This window comes from Lolium rigidum, chromosome 7 (assembly GCF_022539505.1).
Source record: "Lolium rigidum isolate FL_2022 chromosome 7, APGP_CSIRO_Lrig_0.1, whole genome shotgun sequence".
NCBI lineage: Eukaryota > Viridiplantae > Streptophyta > Magnoliopsida > Poales > Poaceae > Lolium > Lolium rigidum.
Window position 1 is genome coordinate 280,461,129 of NC_061514.1, and position 21,007 is coordinate 280,482,135.

At 46.2% G+C, this 21,007-nt stretch overlaps 2 protein-coding genes, 1 long non-coding RNA gene and 1 pseudogene across 6 annotated transcripts; all 4 read right to left on the bottom strand.

The window, feature by feature from the left end:
- Positions 1-342: 342 nt before the first annotated feature.
- On the bottom strand, positions 343-1,170 carry LOC124670803 (E3 ubiquitin-protein ligase RING1-like). Its single transcript, XM_047207278.1, has one exon. The coding sequence runs from the start codon at positions 1,106-1,108 to the stop codon at positions 545-547; it is 564 nt and encodes a 187-aa protein (XP_047063234.1). The 5' UTR covers positions 1,109-1,170; the 3' UTR covers positions 343-544.
- A 319-nt stretch (positions 1,171-1,489) lies between these two features.
- LOC124670805 lies at positions 1,490-7,455 on the bottom strand. Of its 4 annotated transcripts, none has more exons than XR_006992663.1 (4): positions 7,213-7,455; positions 6,761-7,132; positions 1,938-6,387; positions 1,490-1,858 (listed from the first exon to the last, which is right to left on the bottom strand). It is a non-coding gene; the product is annotated as an uncharacterized LOC124670805 (long non-coding RNA). The 4 variants fall into 4 exon arrangements; XR_006992661.1 differs by having other exon boundaries at positions 6,493-7,132; XR_006992662.1 differs by having other exon boundaries at positions 1,938-2,102; positions 2,880-7,132.
- A 4,726-nt stretch (positions 7,456-12,181) lies between these two features.
- Positions 12,182-12,716, bottom strand: LOC124670804 (annotated as a pseudogene).
- Positions 12,717-16,794: 4,078 nt separating this feature from the next.
- Positions 16,795-17,331, bottom strand: LOC124672821 (E3 ubiquitin-protein ligase RING1-like). Its single transcript, XM_047208988.1, has one exon. It carries the CDS (start codon positions 17,329-17,331, stop codon positions 16,795-16,797), a length of 537 nt encoding a protein of 178 aa, XP_047064944.1.
- Positions 17,332-21,007: the final 3,676 nt, after the last annotated feature.

The following is a 21,007-nucleotide window of genomic DNA, read 5'->3' on the forward strand; positions in this document are numbered from 1 at the left end:
GCTAACAACATAAAACAGCGCGTGGATTGCTGCCACTACCTTGTGACTGATACTGATACATACGTAGCACCAGCAAGCAGAGCCACTGAGCCAATCATACCCAGATGCTAGCATTCAGCTCTGATGGAGCAGTTGCACCTTGAATCTTCAGCTAAACGGTGCTGATACTATTTTTTTAGGACCGCGTTGCTTGCCTTGCCACCTTCTCGCTGATACGTACTCAGCGCCAGCAAGGACAGCACCAATCAAGCCGAAGATGCACGTGTCGTTCGTCCCTGAAGCAACCGCAGCACAGATCAATTCTGATTTTCAAATAGAAACAACAAGACATGGAGTCGGAGCTTTCTCTGAAAAAAAGCGCGTTCCATTGACATTACATCATCTTCAACATCTAATCTAAAAGATTATTCACAGTTAGCCCCAATTCTCCTCTCCTCCTCTCGGTCGGTATGTACAAACGAAGATGACGAAGAAACAAGCAAAGCAGCCGCCGCCGGATTTGAACCAATCGAACCCAATTCGAAGCCTAACTCGATCCTACTTCCTAATCTACGTCCTCGACCCTGATGTTCCACGGCTCCTCCACCTCCATCTGCTCCTCCTCCTGCTGCTGCTGCTGCGGTCCTCCCATCACCAGGAAGCTCAGCAGCACGGCGCCCCTGTGCCCCTGCCCCTCGCCACCGCCGTCACCATTCTGCTGCTGCTGCTCCTCCTCCGCCGCCGCGGGATCCGGCTTGGGGAGCTCGCAGCGGCAGACGGGGCAGCTGCCGTGCACGCCGAGCCACCGGTCGAGGCACTCCCCGTGGAAGCGGTGCCCGCACGGCATCTCCTTGCCGGCGTCGAACGCGTCCAGGCAGATCGCGCAGTCGCCCTCCGCCCTGACCTCCCTCAGCGCGGCGATGGCCGCCTTGGACGCCGGCGGGACGCCGCCGCCGACACCGCCGGAGAAGAGGTCGCCGGTGCCGTCGCCGCCGACGAGGACGTGCTGCACCAGCATCACCCCGCGCGCCCCCGGCATTGCCCCCGCCCCCGCCGCCATCCCCATGAGCAGCCGCAGGATGCCGGCCGCCCTGGCCTCCGCGCGGCGCGCGTCGTTCGCCGAATCCATGGGCGCGGAGCAGGAGCTGATCGAGGGCCGAGCGAGATGGAGGAGAGGAGCCGACTTTTGCTTGTTTTTCCTGTATGATATTTGGCGGATTTGGACGGGGAGCGTATATAAGAGGACGCAGGGCCAGCGGCGCCGCAAAGGTTCTGGAAGATTCTAGGCTGGCGCGATGTGTCTCTGAGCTGTGGGCCCCAACTTCCCGACGGCTGCGGGTTCCGTCTGGCGGTTGGGCAGGACGTCACCGCCCGGGTGGAGGAATTGGGAATTCGGTACGACTAGATGGACCCGGTGCGCTCTGCTGCACCAGCCTCCAATATTAGCGTTCTTTTCCCGCGTATAGACAAACTCGTTATTTTACTCAGGCTTATTTTGAGGCACTGTGTGTTGTGGAATTTTTCCTCTATGAACTTGAATAAGCAACACATCAACATCTAGGAGATTGATTTCATTACATATGCATACATTACGGAGCTGCTGGCTGCTTGAACATGTGTGGAGGGTTTTCTCATTTTCTAATTACATATGCAAAATGCAGAGAGCATGTATAGAAGGGTACTATAAACTGGACATGTTGCTGCAGCGTCCAGGCATTCGTAGCAGCGATACAATGTAACCTTTGTTTAGCAGGTGTCTCATGGATGAGGCGGTCGACTCCGAGCTCCTTATTACGATGCAGCGCTAATGCTAGTCGCTTCTTCTATGTTGGGAGCAACTGATCAGTAGTGTTTTACGCGAGAAGGGGCACCGCAAGGCCTGTATTAGCTCCAAAATTATTTTGTACGAAATAAATCACAAGTGGGGCAAGTGCTAAATCAACCGAGAAAAGGCTTACTTGTTGTAGAGTGGGGCGAGGTAGAATCCAGATCTAGATGGCCATTCATGGATTTGTCGGCATGGACCCTTCATCCATTTTCTCTCCTGGGTACTCAACTTCAGTGTGGTCATCGTGGATCTCTGGTTCTTAGTCATCGCCAGGGTTCAGCGGGTTCAGACTAACCTACAAAACATAAAAGATGAAAACATATATAAAAGGAACCACGTCTTACAGATTCATCAATCTCCCGTTCCTATGCCCTCCAGCCTAGACTGACCAAGGGCAAAAACCTAAACACTAATTCTGCAGTTAAACCACACACAGGAAAACTGAAACACCAAACACATCAATCACCTAACTCCACAATGAGGCACCCAAACTACAACCGACGCAAACCGAATCACGGCCTCCACACTCAAGCGCAGCAATGAAGCACCAGCATCTTGTCCCCGCATCTTATCCTAAAACACACACCGAGCCAGCGGTTGAATAAATCTAAAAATAAAATCCCAAACACCCCCAAATCAATGATTCCACAAAAGTTTGCAATAATCTCTCACGACTAAAGCCCATGCGGCAGCCAGAACCACGCCCACCATAGATCCAAAGTAGACACGCCACAACGGCAAACCGGGACACAGGATCGACAACCACAACTCGACTGAACAAAATGCAGAACAAACAGTAAAGGGGACAAACCAGGGCGAGGAAGAAACCGGTCAAAGAAGGAAGGCGGCCACAGCGGCAGACCCCAAGCACCACACCCACTACCGCAGCACGGCCAGCAATGAAGAGGAATACCAGAGAGACCCAAAGAGCACCACCGCAGCAGCAATAAGCCAAAAACAAAGACCGGATCGAACGTACCCCGCTAAAAACATAAACGACCGTGCACAGCACAGCACATTGCAACGACACACAGACAAAAGAAAAAAACAGCTGCATGTACCCACGACTCACCCGCAGATGAACTCCACGCTCCCCACTACCGACAGGCAAGCGCAAACGAACGCATGTCCAATGGAAGAATGCCGCGCCAAGCCAAAAACGTAGTTGTACAGATTAGTACAATAGTTCTCATCTAAGAAGGCTAAAACCTGAAGGAGCAAATATAGCCGATGAAATACCCATGACCATACCTCAGAAGGCTACAAACAGATGGAGTAAACGTACCCCATGATACATGAAGTGCACACATGACCACAACAGAAACCCAATAGACAAAATTGGTGAAACTGTTTCCATTCATTACATTGTAGAACATGGATGCAGAACATCAGTCCTATTCGTCTCAGATTAAATACTGCACGGAGAGAAAACCAACACAATTTATATACCGAAGAAGCACCTACAACAAACAAATGTAGAATGGTAATATATCTGAAGTTATAGTCATGTGTTCAGAAATAGCCCTGTAATGATCCAATCAGTTGTAGATGAGCAGTGCTGCTATAGGTTATCAACCTACTGTTCATTCCTACTCTGGAATAGTGAATAAACCATTTTCATCAGTTTCAAGTACTTCCTTCATCTTAAAAAAGTTGTGATGTATCTATAACTAAAATATGTATATACCTCTGTATCTAGACAAACTTGAGCAACTTCTTAGGGACGGAGAAAGTATCTTTAAACCTTCCCTAGATGTTACTCTTGACATAGCAACATACAACTGCCATGAGAAAACAGAGATTTTGGTAGACAGCCACCTCAGGTTGTCATGCATAGTTATATTTCTGTAATTGCAGGTCAAGTGTCCAATCTTCAATTTCCACATTTATTGTTAACATTGAGTCGGTTCTAAGCCCACTGGGGATCAACAAAGATGCAACATCCGATGAAGCAACCAAAAATACTATACGACCATCAGCTAGATGTAACAAAACTACCATAAAAAGATGTCTCAGCTGAAACGAAGAAGGCTGGAAAATATCCGTAATCCAAAAAAGCAAAGGCATGGATGAACAAACGATAACGATGCAGTTTCAGCGAATTCATCAATTCCAGAACAAAGACACTCGACAATCAGCGAACCGTCCTCCTGCAAGTAGACCTAAGAATTTGGCAAAGAATAGAGCAATTCACCACACATAGAGAGATATCTAAGAGATGGAGAGCAGCACACTGCTTTTGAATGAGCTTTGGCTTCACAGAGCAGCTCTCGCAACTGGCAAGACAGGAGTACTCTTGATTGTAGAAATGAAGAGGATGCCACAAAAGGAAAACAACAGAGATTAAGCCCATAATAAAACATGCACCAAATGCACATGAATAGGCACAGGAGCAGACGATCTGGCAAGCAATGGATAGATAAAGAAGCAAAAGTTAATAACCGAAAACCAATCTAAGATGAACCAATGGTAACAACAGACTGTCAATGAACATAATACCTCAACATAAGAACACGGGAGGAAGAAACAACGCTGTTCATATCACTGCAAACAAATACATTAAACACTGACACAACATGATCATAAGAAATAAGCTCATTAGATGACCGTGTTACACAGCACCTCCACGCGAAGCTTTCTTTGAAAATATTTTATTTTCTCCAGAGGAATTTTGATTTCTGGTGTCAATGTGCTATTATAACTGAAAACTGTGATATTTCATGTATTATCTAAAATTCTGCCTTAATTCTTTTCTTTCAGCTATACGGTGAAATGTGATTGATGTCTTGGTGTGTTTTTAAAATCTCTACATATTTGACAGGACATCAACAACATCACTATCTTGTTCATGTGGTAGCAATACATACCACTGGTGACAACAGGATTGCCATTTCTCGTATTTCAGTCATTGTTATGTCAACTGATTCTTATGTCTTCTTTCAGAATAAAGTCCAATATGCTGTTGTGCGACTGGACATTTGCAGTAAATATTTAACACAATAAACATAAATAGGTGTATACAGATTAGCTTGGCGATAGCTGCACAGAAACAACGGTTGCAGAAAGCTTATGATGCCAGAACTTGTAAAAGTGCTTGCTGTAGAGGCACAACAACTTTAATATCACATCAAGTTGGTACTGCTCTGCCTTAACATAAGTCCAGGTGACTTACTCTGCTCCTTGATCTGCACAAGTAGTTGGCCTAGGTGCCATTGTTAAGCTGGATTTGAGTACAAAATAATGAAGAAGCAAACTAAGAAAGGCAAGGACAGGAACACAAAGACAACGGACCTTCATGTGTACCATCAGGCAGCAAAGTAAAAGAAAACCCGAGATAATATGTTTAACATATATATTTTGATCTCATTGTAAATCCAAACCATCAAGTAAAAATGTGATCAAAAGTATAGTTCTACGCACTAAGCATTGAAATGAGATGCCAAAATAGGAATAATATAAACAAAATACAGAAAAGAACCACTAATTTGCTAGAACAATGACTGCTTAGCAGTCAATTTGTATATTCAAATACAGTAAATTGGTCGCTAATGTAAAATACACTCCCATAGCATGTGCTAATGGTTTTTTTAGTTAAACGGTGTATTGAGTTGCCCCACTATCAAGTAAACTATGACACATTTTCTAAGGACTGACGCAGAACTTTTGATAGAAATGTCAATTTCAGGCGAAATAACAATAGCAATGACTACAGGAAGTGGAAAATTTCAGGAGCCTAATATGATAGTAATGTACTGAACATCAAGTTAACATGGGGAAGAATTATGTATATTTTGTAAGCTTCACTTCCCAGGGAGAGTATTAATACAACCAATCTGCTATATACCAAAAACGTACCGATCTAACAGGAATCCATTAAAGCACTAGAAAATGTGCATTGAAAAAATATATCATCTTTTTCAGTATCTAGCTGCTTAACTTATTTAGTTATTCAGGGCAATGGATCCTAGGAAAAAGAAGTGTTTTCATGTGAATTATTAAGTGAGAGGCCACACCACAGAAGCAAGCCGGGGAATGACCAAACCTAACAGCGTCTCAATACAATTCAGGAGCTTACATGTTCCGTAACAACTGTACTTAGGGATACAAATCCACAGTGCAGCTAGAAAGGCAAAAAAAAAAAAGATACAATGATCATGTAGGGAGCACATTTGCTAGCCATTTAACTTCGAAGCAAATGTAGTCAACTTAAAGACATGTCGAGAGAATTTCCTAGCCTTGAAATTTCAAAGCAAATGTAGTCAACTAAAATGCTTTGAAATTTATCTAGCTAGTTCACTTTGGTTGACCATTGGACGCTCAAAATGAAGCTTCATTAACTATTTATTAAGAAAGGCTGAAGGTAGAACCAATCCTGGTAATAGATAATTATCGCAAGCTTTAGCATCAAAAGATACAAAATGAGATATTGCGGCAACCAAATAGTAACTAAACCTCATCCAACCTAAAGAAAAGGTAGAACAACTCACCCGGCGATGGAACTGCATGCTGTCACTCTTATGTCAATCCTGATGAGGCTACAATTGAGAATTCTATCTGAATGGTAATTTGTTGAAATCAACCTGCACAAGAACATAGCATCATAGTTAGTCCTTTCCTTCCTAGACCAAAAAGGAGACCGTTAGAGATAGGGCAGCAGATCCCGCAGGCCATCCTATAGGCAGTACCACACTAGAGGAAGATGACAGTGCGACTCATGAACCGGCCATGCTACCGACTGTTGTCGGCATAGCAAAGCTGCACGTACATTATGTAGGAGGCGGGATACTTGGAGGTAACTTTGACAGAGGTCCCCGTTAGCAGCCGAGCACAACGGAGGTTCGGAATTTCAGAACGGCTAAGCTCGCGAGTAAACCACAATCTCGATGGTGGGTGTGCCTGGGACCAGCACTGGGCTGAGGAGCAGGAAGTCCGATGTGGCGGTGCGTGACTCACCATGGTGCCCTCCAGAACCAGCCCGGACAACAATAGCAGGAAGCCCCAGGGTGGGAACGACGATGACACCCTGTAGCGGTGACCTCGACTGACCCACGACAGCCTCGCCGGCGGCCGGCCGCGACCCCTAGAGGGAATACACGCAGCGTGTGGCAGATGCCTTGGCCCTAGAGCTTGTGGCCCGGGTCAGCCAAAGTGGAGGGGAGGCAGGGCAACTATCAAGGAATCGTGGGTGGTCTCGGAGACACCGCCGAGTTTCTCATGGAGCTCCTGGACGCGTCGCCGGTCACCGAATAGGAGGAGGAGAGGCAGGGTGCTCCTCCAGTCCTTCACGTCCTCCCCCAATCCTCCATTGGTCGCCGAGGACGCCATCTTTAAGAGAATGTGGGAAAATCATGAGAGAACGGGAGGGGGAGAAGAGCAAAAGCATGGAAAGAAAATTAGACCTATACCTGCAAGCAGCTGCGTGTGCGGTGGTGGAGACGAAGAAATTGGCATCATAACCTCTCCCTCAAGCTCCGAGCGATGGTGGGAAGTCGATTGCAGCGGCGCCAGCGGCGGTGGGGGGACACGGGGTACTTGGCGTTCCACGGCGTCGTCAGCTGGAGGACGGAGCAGATCGGCATAAGCGAGGCGGTGGAGATCGAGAAGATTTTGGGGATGGATGTTATCCAATCGAAGAGAATGGTTCTGGTAGGAGTTCTAGACAGAGACATCCAGTCAAAGCGGTGCCATCATGAATAGAAACGTCGCACCGACTAAAAATTCCAACATACGGTAGAAAAAAAGCACAGCGCCAAATTCCCAACCGGGACCCACGATAGCGACCGTCGAGACGTCCACAGGCGCTGGGAACCCTGGGAGCTTAGTGCTCTTCCTAGATGGGACAATGGTGGGTCCAGGTCAGTGCGGGCGCGCGTGGTTCCGGAATCTTCCAGATATTTCGTCGCCGCAAGCTATGGGGCACTGATCTGTGGGGTCAACTGGAGCGCGTTTGGTAGATTGCAGAGGTCTTTTTTGCATGGGCTGGGACGTGGAGCGAGTCGTTTGGTTGCGTGCAGGCCGCCGCGTTGTTGCAGGAACCGGGTTTTAAAGCACTTCCGGAACAGGCTTTGAAGGAACGCCTGGAATAGCAGTTTCTCTGGAGCTAGGGCCGTTGTGACTAGAAGCTTGCATGCGTGGGGAAGGGGAAAACGTCGCGTCCCTTCGAGAACACGTGCCATAATTAGCCTCATCGCTCCTCTCTCCTTCATCTCACTCGCGATCTCACTCTCACCCACCTCAAGGCGGTTCCTCTCCCGCCGACCAATCCGCACCGTCGCAAGGAGGAGCACCGGTACCGGAGGAGGAGACGTCGGCGAGCAGCACCTCAACATCGGCAGCAACCTACTCCGCAATCTTCATCGGCATCTCGAGTTCCGCCGCGAACTTGACCTCGTCCTCGACCGGAACAATGGCGGTAACGACCTCTTCTTCTCACCTTCTTACTCGTTGTGCCAGAATAAGTCATGCTCGGGCATTTACGACGACATGCAGATTAGATCTGCTACGGTTTTCATTAGGATAGGGTTCGCATAGATATTTGCAAAGTGTTCGTTGCCACTGCTTGCGGTTTTTGTCTAGTTCTTGGTGTTTACGGTCTTGATACGCGTCGGTCGACTAATTTTTGGCAGAAACTCGGTACACGCAAACCGTCGGATGGGACACCACGTTCGTTGGATGCGCAGCCTTAGCTAACGTCGCTTTCACGTACAATCGATCCAAAAAAAACTAGTGCATGCATGGGTGGAGACCAAGCTCTGTGCCCGAGCTGCTTTGGACAATTTCACGTGGATGGAGCCCACTCTAGGCGCGCTGCGCGGATGCTAGTCTTTGTGTGACATGACTTTTCAGTGTTAGGTTGATGTACTAACACTAATTTCGTAGCTCCACCTTACACTATTTTGCAAGTGTACAACAAAATTAATGTCGTTACAACATAACGATGGTTCAAGAAAGAAACTTCGTGCTAAAAAAATGTTAAGTAGCAATTCCTCCTGCAGATTAATTTACAACAAAAATATAATATTACAAAAAAATCATATTTAAAAAAGAAAATGCTACAAAAGTAAGTATTTAAACAACATTCTCTTTGTTGTAGAATGATTTGCAACAAATTTAGCCAAAAATGGATTGTCCTCCGCGTTATCCGATTGCGATCTAACGTCTAGAATCAATCATAATACGAGTTTTGTGTTTAGCCTCCTAGCTTTTGGAAACTCAACCAGTGGTCCTTACCTTTTCCCATTAAACCGATCTTCTCAATATTTACAACAAAAATTCAACACTACGACACATCCAAGTCATACAGAGTATTACAACAAAATCTCTCACTCCGCTTACAAAAATATATATACTATTACAACAAAATGTTCACAACAAAATATTTAAAAGTAATGTTATAAAAGTGGTTAAATCACAACTATTTTTTCTACAAGTTGGATTACAACAAAATTCGTCAGCAAATTACAACAAAAACTCAAAAACTATTACAACAACAAAAATGTCTTAGTATGAAAACTTGGCTAAGAAATAAAAAAGTTGCTACATACAACAAAAATTATCAACTATTTTACCACAAAATGTATATGATCACAACAAAAACCACAAAGTTGTGGCAAACGGCGAGTTAAAGATTGCAATATCTTTGACGTGCTTTTCCTATAAACTTTAAATGCAATTGTTACAAAATTAACATACGTATACAACATCTCTGGCGTGGTGTGGCGCGACGAAGCTAGCGATCGAGCTAGACAAACCAAGACAAATTTGTGTAACTTGTAACTCAGAACGTAATATGTTTGCAAACATAATTTTCTACATATTGAATTTAAAAATCATAACATTTATAACAAAAGTCACAAATGATTACAATAAAAATATGTTTGCAAACAATGCAAAGCAAAAGTGGTAAACCAACAATTAAATTGCTACAGATAAAATTACAACAAAAATTGTAAACTATTTTTACAAAAGACTCAAATAATTACAACGTGTAGCCTATACGTCACAAAATAGCAATTGGAGTTATATGTAATACGTGCAGAAGCTAACTAGAAGGAGGGCAGCAGCTGACCAGCGTATGCATACAGGGAGCAACGCCGTGCAAAGTCACAGCATGCAAATTGGTTGTTCCTGGCTTTACCATGCTAAAGATCTGAGGTAATCGCCGGAAATAAATGAAGAAGACGCTGCACATGGGTGGGCCCGCGCAAGGAAGAAAGCGTGCTAGAGCAATTCCTTCGTACATCGGACTGTGGATTGATGAAACTGTCAGATTTTACGGTGCATGCAAAGAGGGAAATGTTTTTTTGTGCTGGGGTTTAGCATGCTGTGATTATTATTTGAAATATTACATACACATATACATGGGATGTGTCGGGCCGGCCGGGCCGAAGAAAGCCCGACGCTAAAAAATCCGGCCCAACCAAATACCCACCAAGCCCGTCGGGCCGTTGGGCCGCGGGCCGGGCCGTAGTGTTAAACTGTGTTTTCGGGCTACCCAGGCCCAACCCGGCAGTCGGGCCAACATTTCTCGGCCCAGGCCCAAGTTTTTCGGGCCGAGCTTCGGGCCGGGCTGCCCATGGCCAGGTGTACATACACATGTGTGGTTGAAACAAAACCCTAGAAGGACCGAAGCTCCGGTGAATTTTATGGCTAACACTAAACCCTCGAACGACTAGGGCTTTAGTGGATTTTGTGTAGCTTCTGTGGGTAAATAGGGTGGCTCGGTGTGCCCTTCGCGGTGACGTGTGGGCAGGTGTGGGCTTGACCCTATCTTTGTAGATTTTTGTCCGGTTTTCTAATAAAAACATGACACTTTCTACTTAATTAATGAATGAGGCAAAGCTTTTGCCTCCGTTTCAAAAAAAAATTCTACTCTTTTCTATTCATGCGTGTCGGAAATTGTGCTAACCAAAGAGTATTCAAGTTTGCGGACCTCAACAAGAAATAACCCAAAAATGTTGTATACCGCAAGAGTTGGAGTATATTCGGGTGTGTTCAAATTTAACTGTCCACCAGTGTCAAGAGACAAGTGACACGGGCCTGAAACCTCCAACTTCGCTGCAGAAGCTGTATCTTTGATCCTCTATACAAGGATGCTCAGAAGTTGCTAACACAGTTTAAAATAGCCGACTATCTTATGTAGCCGTAATATTTTTTGAGGCTATGAAATGATATAGACATGCTATAGCGGGATATTCCATTTAGCAGTTTTTAAATTTTTGAAATATTTCAATCATATCTTACGAAAAAACTATGATAAAAAAACGATTCATGATAACTTATTGACTCTATTCAAAACAAAAGTATTGAATTATTCAACTCACAAGTTTTATCTAATCATATTAACAAAAAATTCAGAAAAGAAAAAAAAAGAGAAATTCAAAATACATGAGATTTAGTGGCTAAATTTGAGCGTAATTAGGGACCGGCTATTTAAAATTTTAGCTGCTAACAACATAAAACAGCGCGTGGATAGCTGCCACTACCTTGTGACTGATACTGATACATACGTAGCACCAGCAAGCAGAGCCAATCATACCAAGATGCTGGCATTCAGCTCTGATGGAACAGTTGCACCTTGAATCTTCAGCTAAACGGTGCTGATACTATTTTTGTAGGACCGCGACGGTTGCCACCTTCTCGCTGATATGTACTCGATCAGCGCCAGCAAGCACAGCACCAATCAAGCCGAAGATGCACGTGTCGTTCGTCCCTGATGCAACCGCAGCACAGATCAATTCTGATTTTCAAATAGAAACAACAAGGCATGGAGTCGGAGCTTTCTCTAAAAAAAAGCGTTCCATTGCGGAAATTCAATTCGGCTCCCGGGTGCGTATGCTCCCTCTAACAACAAAACATATTTCGAAGTGTGGAAAAATTTTGACAAAAAATTCTACATGTACATCTCCATAATATATGTGTATGCGTCAAGTTTCACGAAAAAATAATATTTTTTGTGCCCTACGTAAAAAAGAGAAAACTTATCCTGTGAAAAGCATTGTTTTCAGCACTGAATTTTGTCTTTTTTACACACGTCACATGATAAGTTCATTTTTTATGAAACGACTTTGTGAGTGCGTAGCACGTGAAGATGTACGTGCGGATTTTTTATTTCAATTTTTTTGAAATTTAAAATACATGTAACATGCATTTCAAAATATAGGGAGCATATGCTCCCATGTTCCAAAACACCACTCCCGTTCCATTGACATTACATTATCTTCAACATCTAGTCTAAAAGAATATTCACAGTTAGCCCCAATTCTCCTCTTCTCCTCTCAGACGAATGTACAACGAAGATGACGAAGAAACAAGGAAAGCAGCCGCCGCCGGATTTGAACCAATCGAACCCAATTCGAAGCCTACGCCTAGTTCCTAATCTACTTTTTCGACCCTGATGTTCCACGGCTCCTCCACCTCCATCTGCTCCTCCTCCTGCTGCTGCTGCGGCCCTCCCATCACCAGGAAGCTCAGCAGCACGGCGCCCCTGTGCCCCTGCCCCTCGTCGCCGTTCTGCTCCTCCGCCTCCGCCGGATCCGGCTTGGGGAGCTCGCTGCGGCAGACGGGGCAGCTGCCGTGCACGCCGAGCCACCGGTCCAGGCACTCCCCGTGGAAGCGGTGCCCGCACGGCATCTCCTTGCCGGCGTCGAACGCGTCCGAGTGCAGATGGCACAGCCGCCCTCCGCCCGACCTCCCTCGGCGCGGCGATGGCCGCCTTGGACGCCGGCGGGACGCCGCCGCCGACCCCGCCGGAGAAGAGGTCGCCGGTGCCGCCGACGAGGACGTGCCGCACCAAGCATCACCCCGCGCGCCCCGGCATTGCCCCCGCCCCCGCCGCCATCCCCATGAGCAGCCGCAGGATGCCGGCCGCCCTGGCCTCCGCGCGGCGTGCGTCGTTCGCCGAATCCATGGGCGCGGAGCGGAGCAGGAGCTGATCGAGCGCCGAGAGCGAGAGGAGCCGGCCTTTTGCTTGTTTTCGTGTGTTTTTTCTGTATGATATTTCGCGGATTTGGACGGGGAGCGTATATAAGCGGCGCGGTGAAGGTTCTGGAAGATTCTAGGCTGGCGCGCTGTGTCTCTGAGCTGTGGGTCCTACTTCCCCCACGGCTGCGGGTTCCATCTGGCGGTTGGGGAAGACGTCACCGCCCGGGTGGAGGAACTGGGAATTCGGTACGATGGGACGATGGTGGGTCCAGGTCAGTGTGGTTCCGGACTCTTCCAGATATTTCGTCGCCGCGAGCTATGGGGCACTGATCTGTGGGGTCAAATGGAGCGCGTTTGGTAGAATGCAGAGGTCTTTTTTGCATGGGCTAGGCAGGGCCGGCCCTAGGGGGGGGGGCGGGAGGGGCGGCCGCCCTGGGCCCTCGAAGCCAAGGGGCCCTCAAATCTGGACTAGCTTAGGCATACGCAGAGGCGCCGGAAGTTAACTGGTTGCGCCGGCGCCATTAGAGCAGTTCGAGCTCTTCTCTCTCGTATGATTCTGGAGGCGAGGACGAAGAGACACGCGGTGTCGGAATCTGGGCTTTTGTTTTCTTCATCTAGTTGGGCCTTATTTCCGTATGGTTAGTCAGGGCCCTTTTGTAAATTCAGTTAGCTATGAATTAAGTGGGTCTGTGGCCTCTATCACGTGAAAACTGAGTATTTGCCTCCCACTAGAAGCAAAAGTCACATACAGAATTAAATAGGCATGGTCGAAACTCCGCATATGCAGGTTCATTTTCTTTTCTATCACGCGCTTGATGCAAACGGGGAACTTCAGGGTCATGGCTAGTTAAGACTCTAAATGTCCATCTAGTGTGTGTTGTGTCACGGAGAGGAGATCACGCCATGGCCATGGCTACCGTCGCGACATACTTCTAGGCATAGCCGACGTGATAATCAGTAAGACTAATATTGGCATACTCAACATCAAAGTTGCATCTAAAAATGATGTAACAAAATTTAAGATAATATAAATATTTTGTTTGATACCACAATTGCCTTTGTATGCATTTTAACATCTTATTGGTAAGGGTACGATAAATCTAAAAATCTATTTTAATGCTTATGGGGCCCATTTATTTACTTTCGCTCCGGGTCCCTAAAATATCAGGACCGGCCCTGGGGCTAGGACGTGGAGCGAGCCATTTGGTTGTCTGCAGGCCGCCACGTTGTTGCAGGAACTGGGTTTTAAAGCACTTCCGGAACAGGCTTTGGAGGAACGTATGGAATGGTAGTTTCTATGGAGCTAGGCCCGTTGTGGCTAGAAGGTTGCACGCGTGCGGAAAGGGATGAAAACGTCGCGTTCCTTCGGGAACACGTGCCATAATTAGCCTCACCGTTCCCCTCTCTTTCGTCTCACTCGCGACCTCACTCTCACCCACCTCAAACTGTCACATCACTAGGTGGTTCCCCTCCCGCCGACCAATCCGCTGCACCGTCGCAAGGGGGAGACGTCGGTGAGCAGCACCTCAACATAGGCCGCAACCTGCTCCGCAGTCTTCATCGGCATCTCGAGTTCGGCCTCGAACTTGACCTCGTCCTCGACCGGAACAATGGCGGTAACGACCTCTTCTTCTTACCTTCTTACTCGTTGTGCGAGAACAGGCCATGCTCGGCCATTTGCGACGACATACTGATTAGATTGCTAGGGTTTTCATTAGGATATGATAGATGTTTGCAAGGTGTTCGTCGCTATTGCTTGCTGTTCTTGTCCAGTTCTTGGTGTTCACGGTCTCGATTAGCTTAGATCTGTTACTCTAATCTCCAATCACGGTAGATTCCTTCGTGTTGTCGATTGATGAAACTGTCAGATTTTACTGTGCATGCAAAGAGGGGAATGTTTATTTGTGCTGGGGTTTAGCATGCTGTGATTGTTGTGCGAAATATTACATACACATGTGTGGTTGAAACTAAATCCTAGAAGGACCGAAGCTCTGGTGAATTGTATGGCTAAAACTAAACCCTCGAACGACTAGGGCTTTAATGGATTTTGTGTAGCTTCTGGGGTAAACAGGGTGGCTCGGTGTGCCCTTCGCGGTGACGTGTGAGTGGGTGTGGGCTTGACCCTGTCTTTGTAGATTTTTGTCCAATTTTTTAATAAAAACATGACACTTTCTGCTTAATTAATGGATGAGGCAAAGCTTTTTGTTTGCGTTTCAAAAAAAAATCCTACTCTTTTCTATTCATGCGTGTCGGAAATTGTGCTAACCAAAGAGTATTCAGGTTTGCAGACCTAAACAAGAAATAACCCAAAAATGTTGTATACTGCAAGAATTGAAGTATATTCGGGTGGGTTCAAATTTAACTACACACCAGTCTCTTCTGTCAATAGACAAGTGACACTGGCCTGAAACCTCCAGCTTCGCTGCAGAAGCTGTGTCTTTGATCCTCCATACAAGGATGCTCAGAAGTTACTAAGATAGTTTAAAATAGCCAGCTATCTTATGTATCCGTAACATTTTTTGAGGCTATGAAATAATATAGACATGCTATAGCGGGATATTCCATTTAGAGATTTTTAAATTTTTTGAAATCTTTCAATTATATCTTACTAAAAAAAACTATGATAAAGAACGATTCATGATACAACTTATTGAACTATTCAAAACAAAAGTATTAAATTATTCAACTCACAAGTTTTATCTAATCATATTAACACAAATTTCAGAAAAGAAAAAAAAAAGAAAAATTCAAAATACATGAGATTTAGCGCTAAATTTGAAGGTAATTAGGGGACGGCTATTTAAAATTTTAGCTGCTAACAACATAAAACAGCGCGTGGATAGCTGCCAGCCTGCCACTACCTTGTGACCGATACGGATACATACGTAGCACCAGCAAGCAGAGCGCCAGAACCAATCATACCAAGATGCTGGCATTCAGCTCTGATGGAGCAGTTGCACCTTGAATCTTCAGCTAAACGGTGCTGGTACTATTTTTGTAGGACCGCGACGCTTGCCACCTTCTCGCTGATATGTACTCGATCCAGTGGCGAATCTAGGATTTTGCGCTAGGGTGGGGCAATTAGACACAGGTTTTTTTTCAATACCACAAAAATAATATACAATTGAATGGGTATAAAATTTTCTATAAGAACAATCGAAATTTATTTATATAAGGTGTCACGAGCAGCATAGAATTTAGTGATTACATATAAAGTTTCTAAAATATGCATATAGTAATATACTAATATTACATGACAACATCCCCCGTCCTCTTCATGCTGAGGTAGTAGTATATGTTCGAGAAAAAAGAAAGAAAATCACATCACTAGGCGCAGCCGCGCAGGCCAGGAAGCAAAAGGCAACAAATCCCCAAACCTGCCCTAGCCTCGTACAGTACTTTTGATCAAACCAATACGGAGCTACGTGAATCAGCGACAGCAGCAAGCGGCGACCGAGCAGGCAGCGCTGCAGATCAGCAGCAAGCGGCGAGCGATCCGGCAGAGAGTAAGTATTTAATTGACGATTATGCTAATCAGGTCTAGCTCTTTACTTCTCTGAATTTGGAAATATTATTAGCTTATCCTTATTGCGTTGCAAAACTTGAACATTGATTCATTGGAGATCAAACTAATTGATTCTAATTGATTCTATGTAGTTGCTACAATCTGACTAATTGGTTTATAATTTTGCATTGTAGAGCTAGGGATATTGAGCCAAATTCTTAGGGTGGTCCTAGCCCCACCTTCCACCCTGTTGGATCCGCCCTCGATCAGCGCCAGCAAGCACAGCACCAATCAAGCCGAAGATGCAGGTGTCGTTCGTCCCTGAAGCAACCGCAGCACAGATCAATTCTGATTTTCAAATAGAAACAAGACATGGAGTCGGAGCTTTCTCTGAAAAAAAGCGCGTTCCATTGACATTACATGATCTTCAACATCTAATCTAAAAGAATATTCACAGTTAGCCCCAATTCTCCTCTTGGTCGGTATGTACAACGAAGATGACGAAGAAACAAGCGAAGCAGCCGCCGCCGGACTGAACCAATTGAACCCAATTCGAAGCCTAATCTACGTCCTCGACCCTGATGTTCCACGGCTCCTCCACCTCCATCTGCTCCTCCTCCGCCTGCTGCGGTCCTCCCATCACCAGGAAGCTCAGCAGCACCGCGCCCGGGGGTCCCTGCCTCTCGGCGCCGCGCTCACCGTTCTGCTGCTCCTCCGCCGCCGGATCCGGCTTGGGGAGCTCGCTGCGGCAGACGGGGCAGCTGCCGTGCACGCCGAGCCACCGGTCCAGGCACTCCCCGTGGAAGCGGTGCCCGCACGGCATCTCCTTGCCGGCGTCGAACGCGTCCAGGCAGATCGCGCAGTCGCCCTCCGCCCTGACCTCCCTCAGCGCGGCGATGGCCGCCTTGGACGCCGGCGGGACGCCGCCGCCGACCCCGCCGGAGAAGAGGTCGCCGGTGCCGTCGCCGCCGACGACGACGTGCTGCACCAGCATCACCCCCGGCATTGCCCCCGCCCCCGCCGCCATCCCCATGAGCAGCCGCAGGATGCCGGCCGCCCTGGCCTCCGCGCGGCGCGCGTCGTTTGCCGGATCCATGGGAGCGGAGGCGCGGAGCAGGAGCTGATCGAGCGCCGAGAGCGAGAGGAGCCGGCCTTTTGCTTGTTTTCGTGTGTTTTTCCTGTAGTGTGATATTTCGCGGATTTGGACGAGGAGCGTATATAAGCGGCGCGGTGAAGGTTCTGGAAGATTCTAGGCTGGCGCGATGTGTCTCTGAGCTGTGGGCCCCAACTTCCCGACGGCTGCGGGTTCGTCTGGCGGTTGGGCAGGACGTCACCGCCGGGTGGAGGAGTTGGGAATTCGGTACGAGGGACGATGGTGGGTCCAGGTCAGTGCGGGCCCGCGTGGTTCCGGAATCTTCCAGATATTTCGTCGCCGCGAGCTATGGGGCACTGATCTGTGGGGTCAACTGGAGCGCGTTTGGTAGACAGCAAAGGTCTTTTTTTGCATGGGCTGGAATGTGGAGCGAGCCGTTTGGTTGCCTGGATGACGCCGCGTTGTTGCAGAACTGAGTTTTAAAGCACCTACGAAATAGGCTCTGGAGGAACGCCTGGACTCTGGAGCTAGGCCCATTGTGGCTAGAAGATTGCATGCGTGGGGAAGGGGACGAAACCGTCGTGTCCCTTCGGGAACACGTGCCATAATTAGCCTCACCGCCCTCCCCTCCCACCTCAAACTGTCACGTCACTAGACGGTTCCCCTCCCACCGACCAATCCGCCGCACCTTCGCAAGGAGGATCACCGGTACCGGAAGAGGAGACGTCGGCGAGCAGCACCTCAACATCGGCCGCAACCTGCTCCGCAGTCTTCATCGGCATCTCGAGTTCGGCCGCGAACTTGACCTCGTCCTCGACCGGAACAATGGCGGTAACGACCTCTTCTTCTCACCTTCTTACTCGTTGTGCCAGAACAGGCCATGCTCGGGCATTTGCGACGACATGCAGATTAGATCTGCTAGGGTTTCCATTAGGATAGGGTTCGGATAGATGTTTGCAAGGTGTTCATCGCCATTGCTTGTTGTTCTTGTCCAGTTCTTGGTGTTCACGGTCTCGATTAGCTTAGATCTGTTACTCTAATCTATAATCACGGTAGATTCCTTCGTACATCGGACTGTGGATTGATGAAACTGTCAGATTTTACTGTGCATGCAAAGAGGGGAATGTTTTTTTGTGCTGGGGTTTAGCATGCTGTGATTGTTGTGCGAAATATTACATACACATGTGTGGTTGAAACTAAACCTAGAAGGACCGAAGCTCCGGTGAATTTTATGGCTAAAACTAAACCTCGAACGACTAGGGTTTTAGTGGATTTTGTGTAGCTTCCGTGGGTAAACAGGGTGGCTCGGTGTGCCCTTCGCGGTGACGTGTGGGTGGTGTGGGCTTAATCCTGTCTTTGTAGATTTTTGTCCGGTTTTCTAATAAAAAAAACATGGTACTTTCTGATTAATTGATGGATGAGGCAAAGCTTTTGCATCCGTTTCAAAAAGAAATCCTACTCTTTTCTACTCATGCGTGTCAGAAATTGTGCAAACCAAAGAGTATTCAGGTTTGCGGACCTAAACAAGAAATAACCCAAAAAATGTTGTATACTGCAAGAGTTAAAGTATATTTGGGTGGGTTCAAATTTAACTGTCAAGAGACAAGTGACACGGGCCTGAAACCTCCAGCTTCGTCAGAGGCCATGAGAGGGTAATGGTTTATCATCTCTACTACTATAGTGTGGGAGTTTCGAATTTGGATTTACCAGCCCCTTCACAGTTTACCGGCAAAACACTTACGAATCTATTTCAGCCGTTGATTCGCAGTACAAAACTATCACCTGCCGTCCATCAAGTATCCTGGGGAATCATCCAACGGCTGTATTGCGCTGGATTCGCCTTTCCCTGATTTGCACTGTGCACCCAACCAGTCTAGCTGGAACGTGCCTTGCGAAACTCATAGAAGATAGACGAACGTTCTAGATGAAAACGTGCAGCCTCGATGCTCTGACAAATGAACGTGTTTTTTATTCGAGCTCGAGCGCGGAACTAGCAGTTACCATACATTCAAATGATTGCTTTTATGGGCCACGACCAGCAAATGGCCATGGAGTCACCCAGCCTGATTTTTTTTTGTCTCAAAAAAAAAACCCAGCCTGATTTTTTTTATGTTGTAATTACTTTGTACTGAAGATCGTGATAAGAAAAACCGAAAGGGACGTTACATATCTCTTCGGTTGTTCTAATAGGGGCAGACTGAGGGCATGTGTCCACTTTGTAAATTAGACAAATTTCTTACTTAGGGAGAGGTTGTCACACACACTGTCATAGATGAATTCATCCATCTAAAAATAACTGACTCAAACTTATCTAGATTCGCATGTATCTAAAACGCTAGATGCATATAAATTTAGACAAATTTATCTAGATTTGCATGTATCTACGCACTAAAACGCGTCTAGATGCATGTAAATCTAGACAAATTTGAGTCACTTATTTTCGGATTGCACGTCCCAGGCTCCTGGAAGCTCAACGTGGGTACTCCTCTGGCTGATAAACGAATAAGAAATACTTTGTAAAAGATAAACTTAATAAATGAAATGGTTGCATCTGACATGGTTATATTAAAAAGAATTAATATGTTTTATTCTTAATACTTTTCTGAATTGTTTAGCTGATCATTTATCTCTCATTTAGAACTCACTTAAAATAAGAAATCAAATTCAATAATAAAAAATTTAGTACACGACAAAAAGAGACCCTAATACTTTTCAACATCTCTGTTTATACTTCATATAATGATCTTACAAAAATGTAATTATCTCAGTTAATCTTTTTTCTGAGAACCATATGTCTTTATTAATTACTTTTAAAAAAGAGAGGTGTACTCTTTCTACTTAGATACCGCAAACGTGCAAAGCACGTGCTACTTACTAGTAATCAATAAAGTGCCGTGCTTCTCTCAAAAAAGAAACCTCCAGCTTCGCTCTAGAAGCTGTGTCTTTGATCCTCCATACAAGGATGCTCAGAAGTTGCTAACACAGTTTAAAATAGCCAGCTATCTCATGTAGCCGTAACATTTTTTGAGCCTATGAAATGATATAGACATGCTGTAGTAGGATATTCTATTTAGCGATTTTTAAATTTTTGAAATATTTCAGTCATATCTTACTGAAAAAAACTATGATAAAGAACGATTTATGATACAACTTGAACTATTCAAAACAAAAGTATTAAATTATTCAACTCACAAGTTTTATGTAATCATATCGAACGCGAATTTCAGAAAAGAAAAAAGAGAAACTCAAAATACATGAGATTTAGCGGCTAAATTTGAGGGTAATTAGGGGCCGGTTATTAAAAACTTTAGCTAACATAAAACAGCGCGTGGATAGCTGCCTGCCTGCCACTACCTTGTGACTGATACGGATACATACGTAGCACCAGCAAGGAGAGCGCCAGAGCCAATCATACCAAGATGCTGGCATTCAGCTCTGAATCTCTGATGGAGCAGTTGCACCTTGAATCTTCAGCTAAACGGTACTGATACTATTTTTGTAGGACCGCGACGCTTGCCACCTTCTCGCTGATATGTACTCGATCAGCGGCAGCAAGCACAGCGCCAATCAAGCCGAAGATGCAGGTGTCGTTCGTCCCTGAAGCAACCGCAGCACAGATCAATTCTGATTTTCAAATAGAAACAACAGGACATGGAGTCGGAGCTTTCTCTGAAAAAAG

Excerpts from the sequence above, each read along its gene's own strand:
- LOC124670803 (XM_047207278.1), bottom strand. The coding sequence starts at position 1,108 with ATGGATTCGGCGAACGACGCGCGCCGCGCGGAGGCCAGGGCGGCCGGC.
- LOC124672821 (XM_047208988.1), bottom strand. The coding sequence starts at position 17,331 with ATGGATCCGGCAAACGACGCGCGCCGCGCGGAGGCCAGGGCGGCCGGC.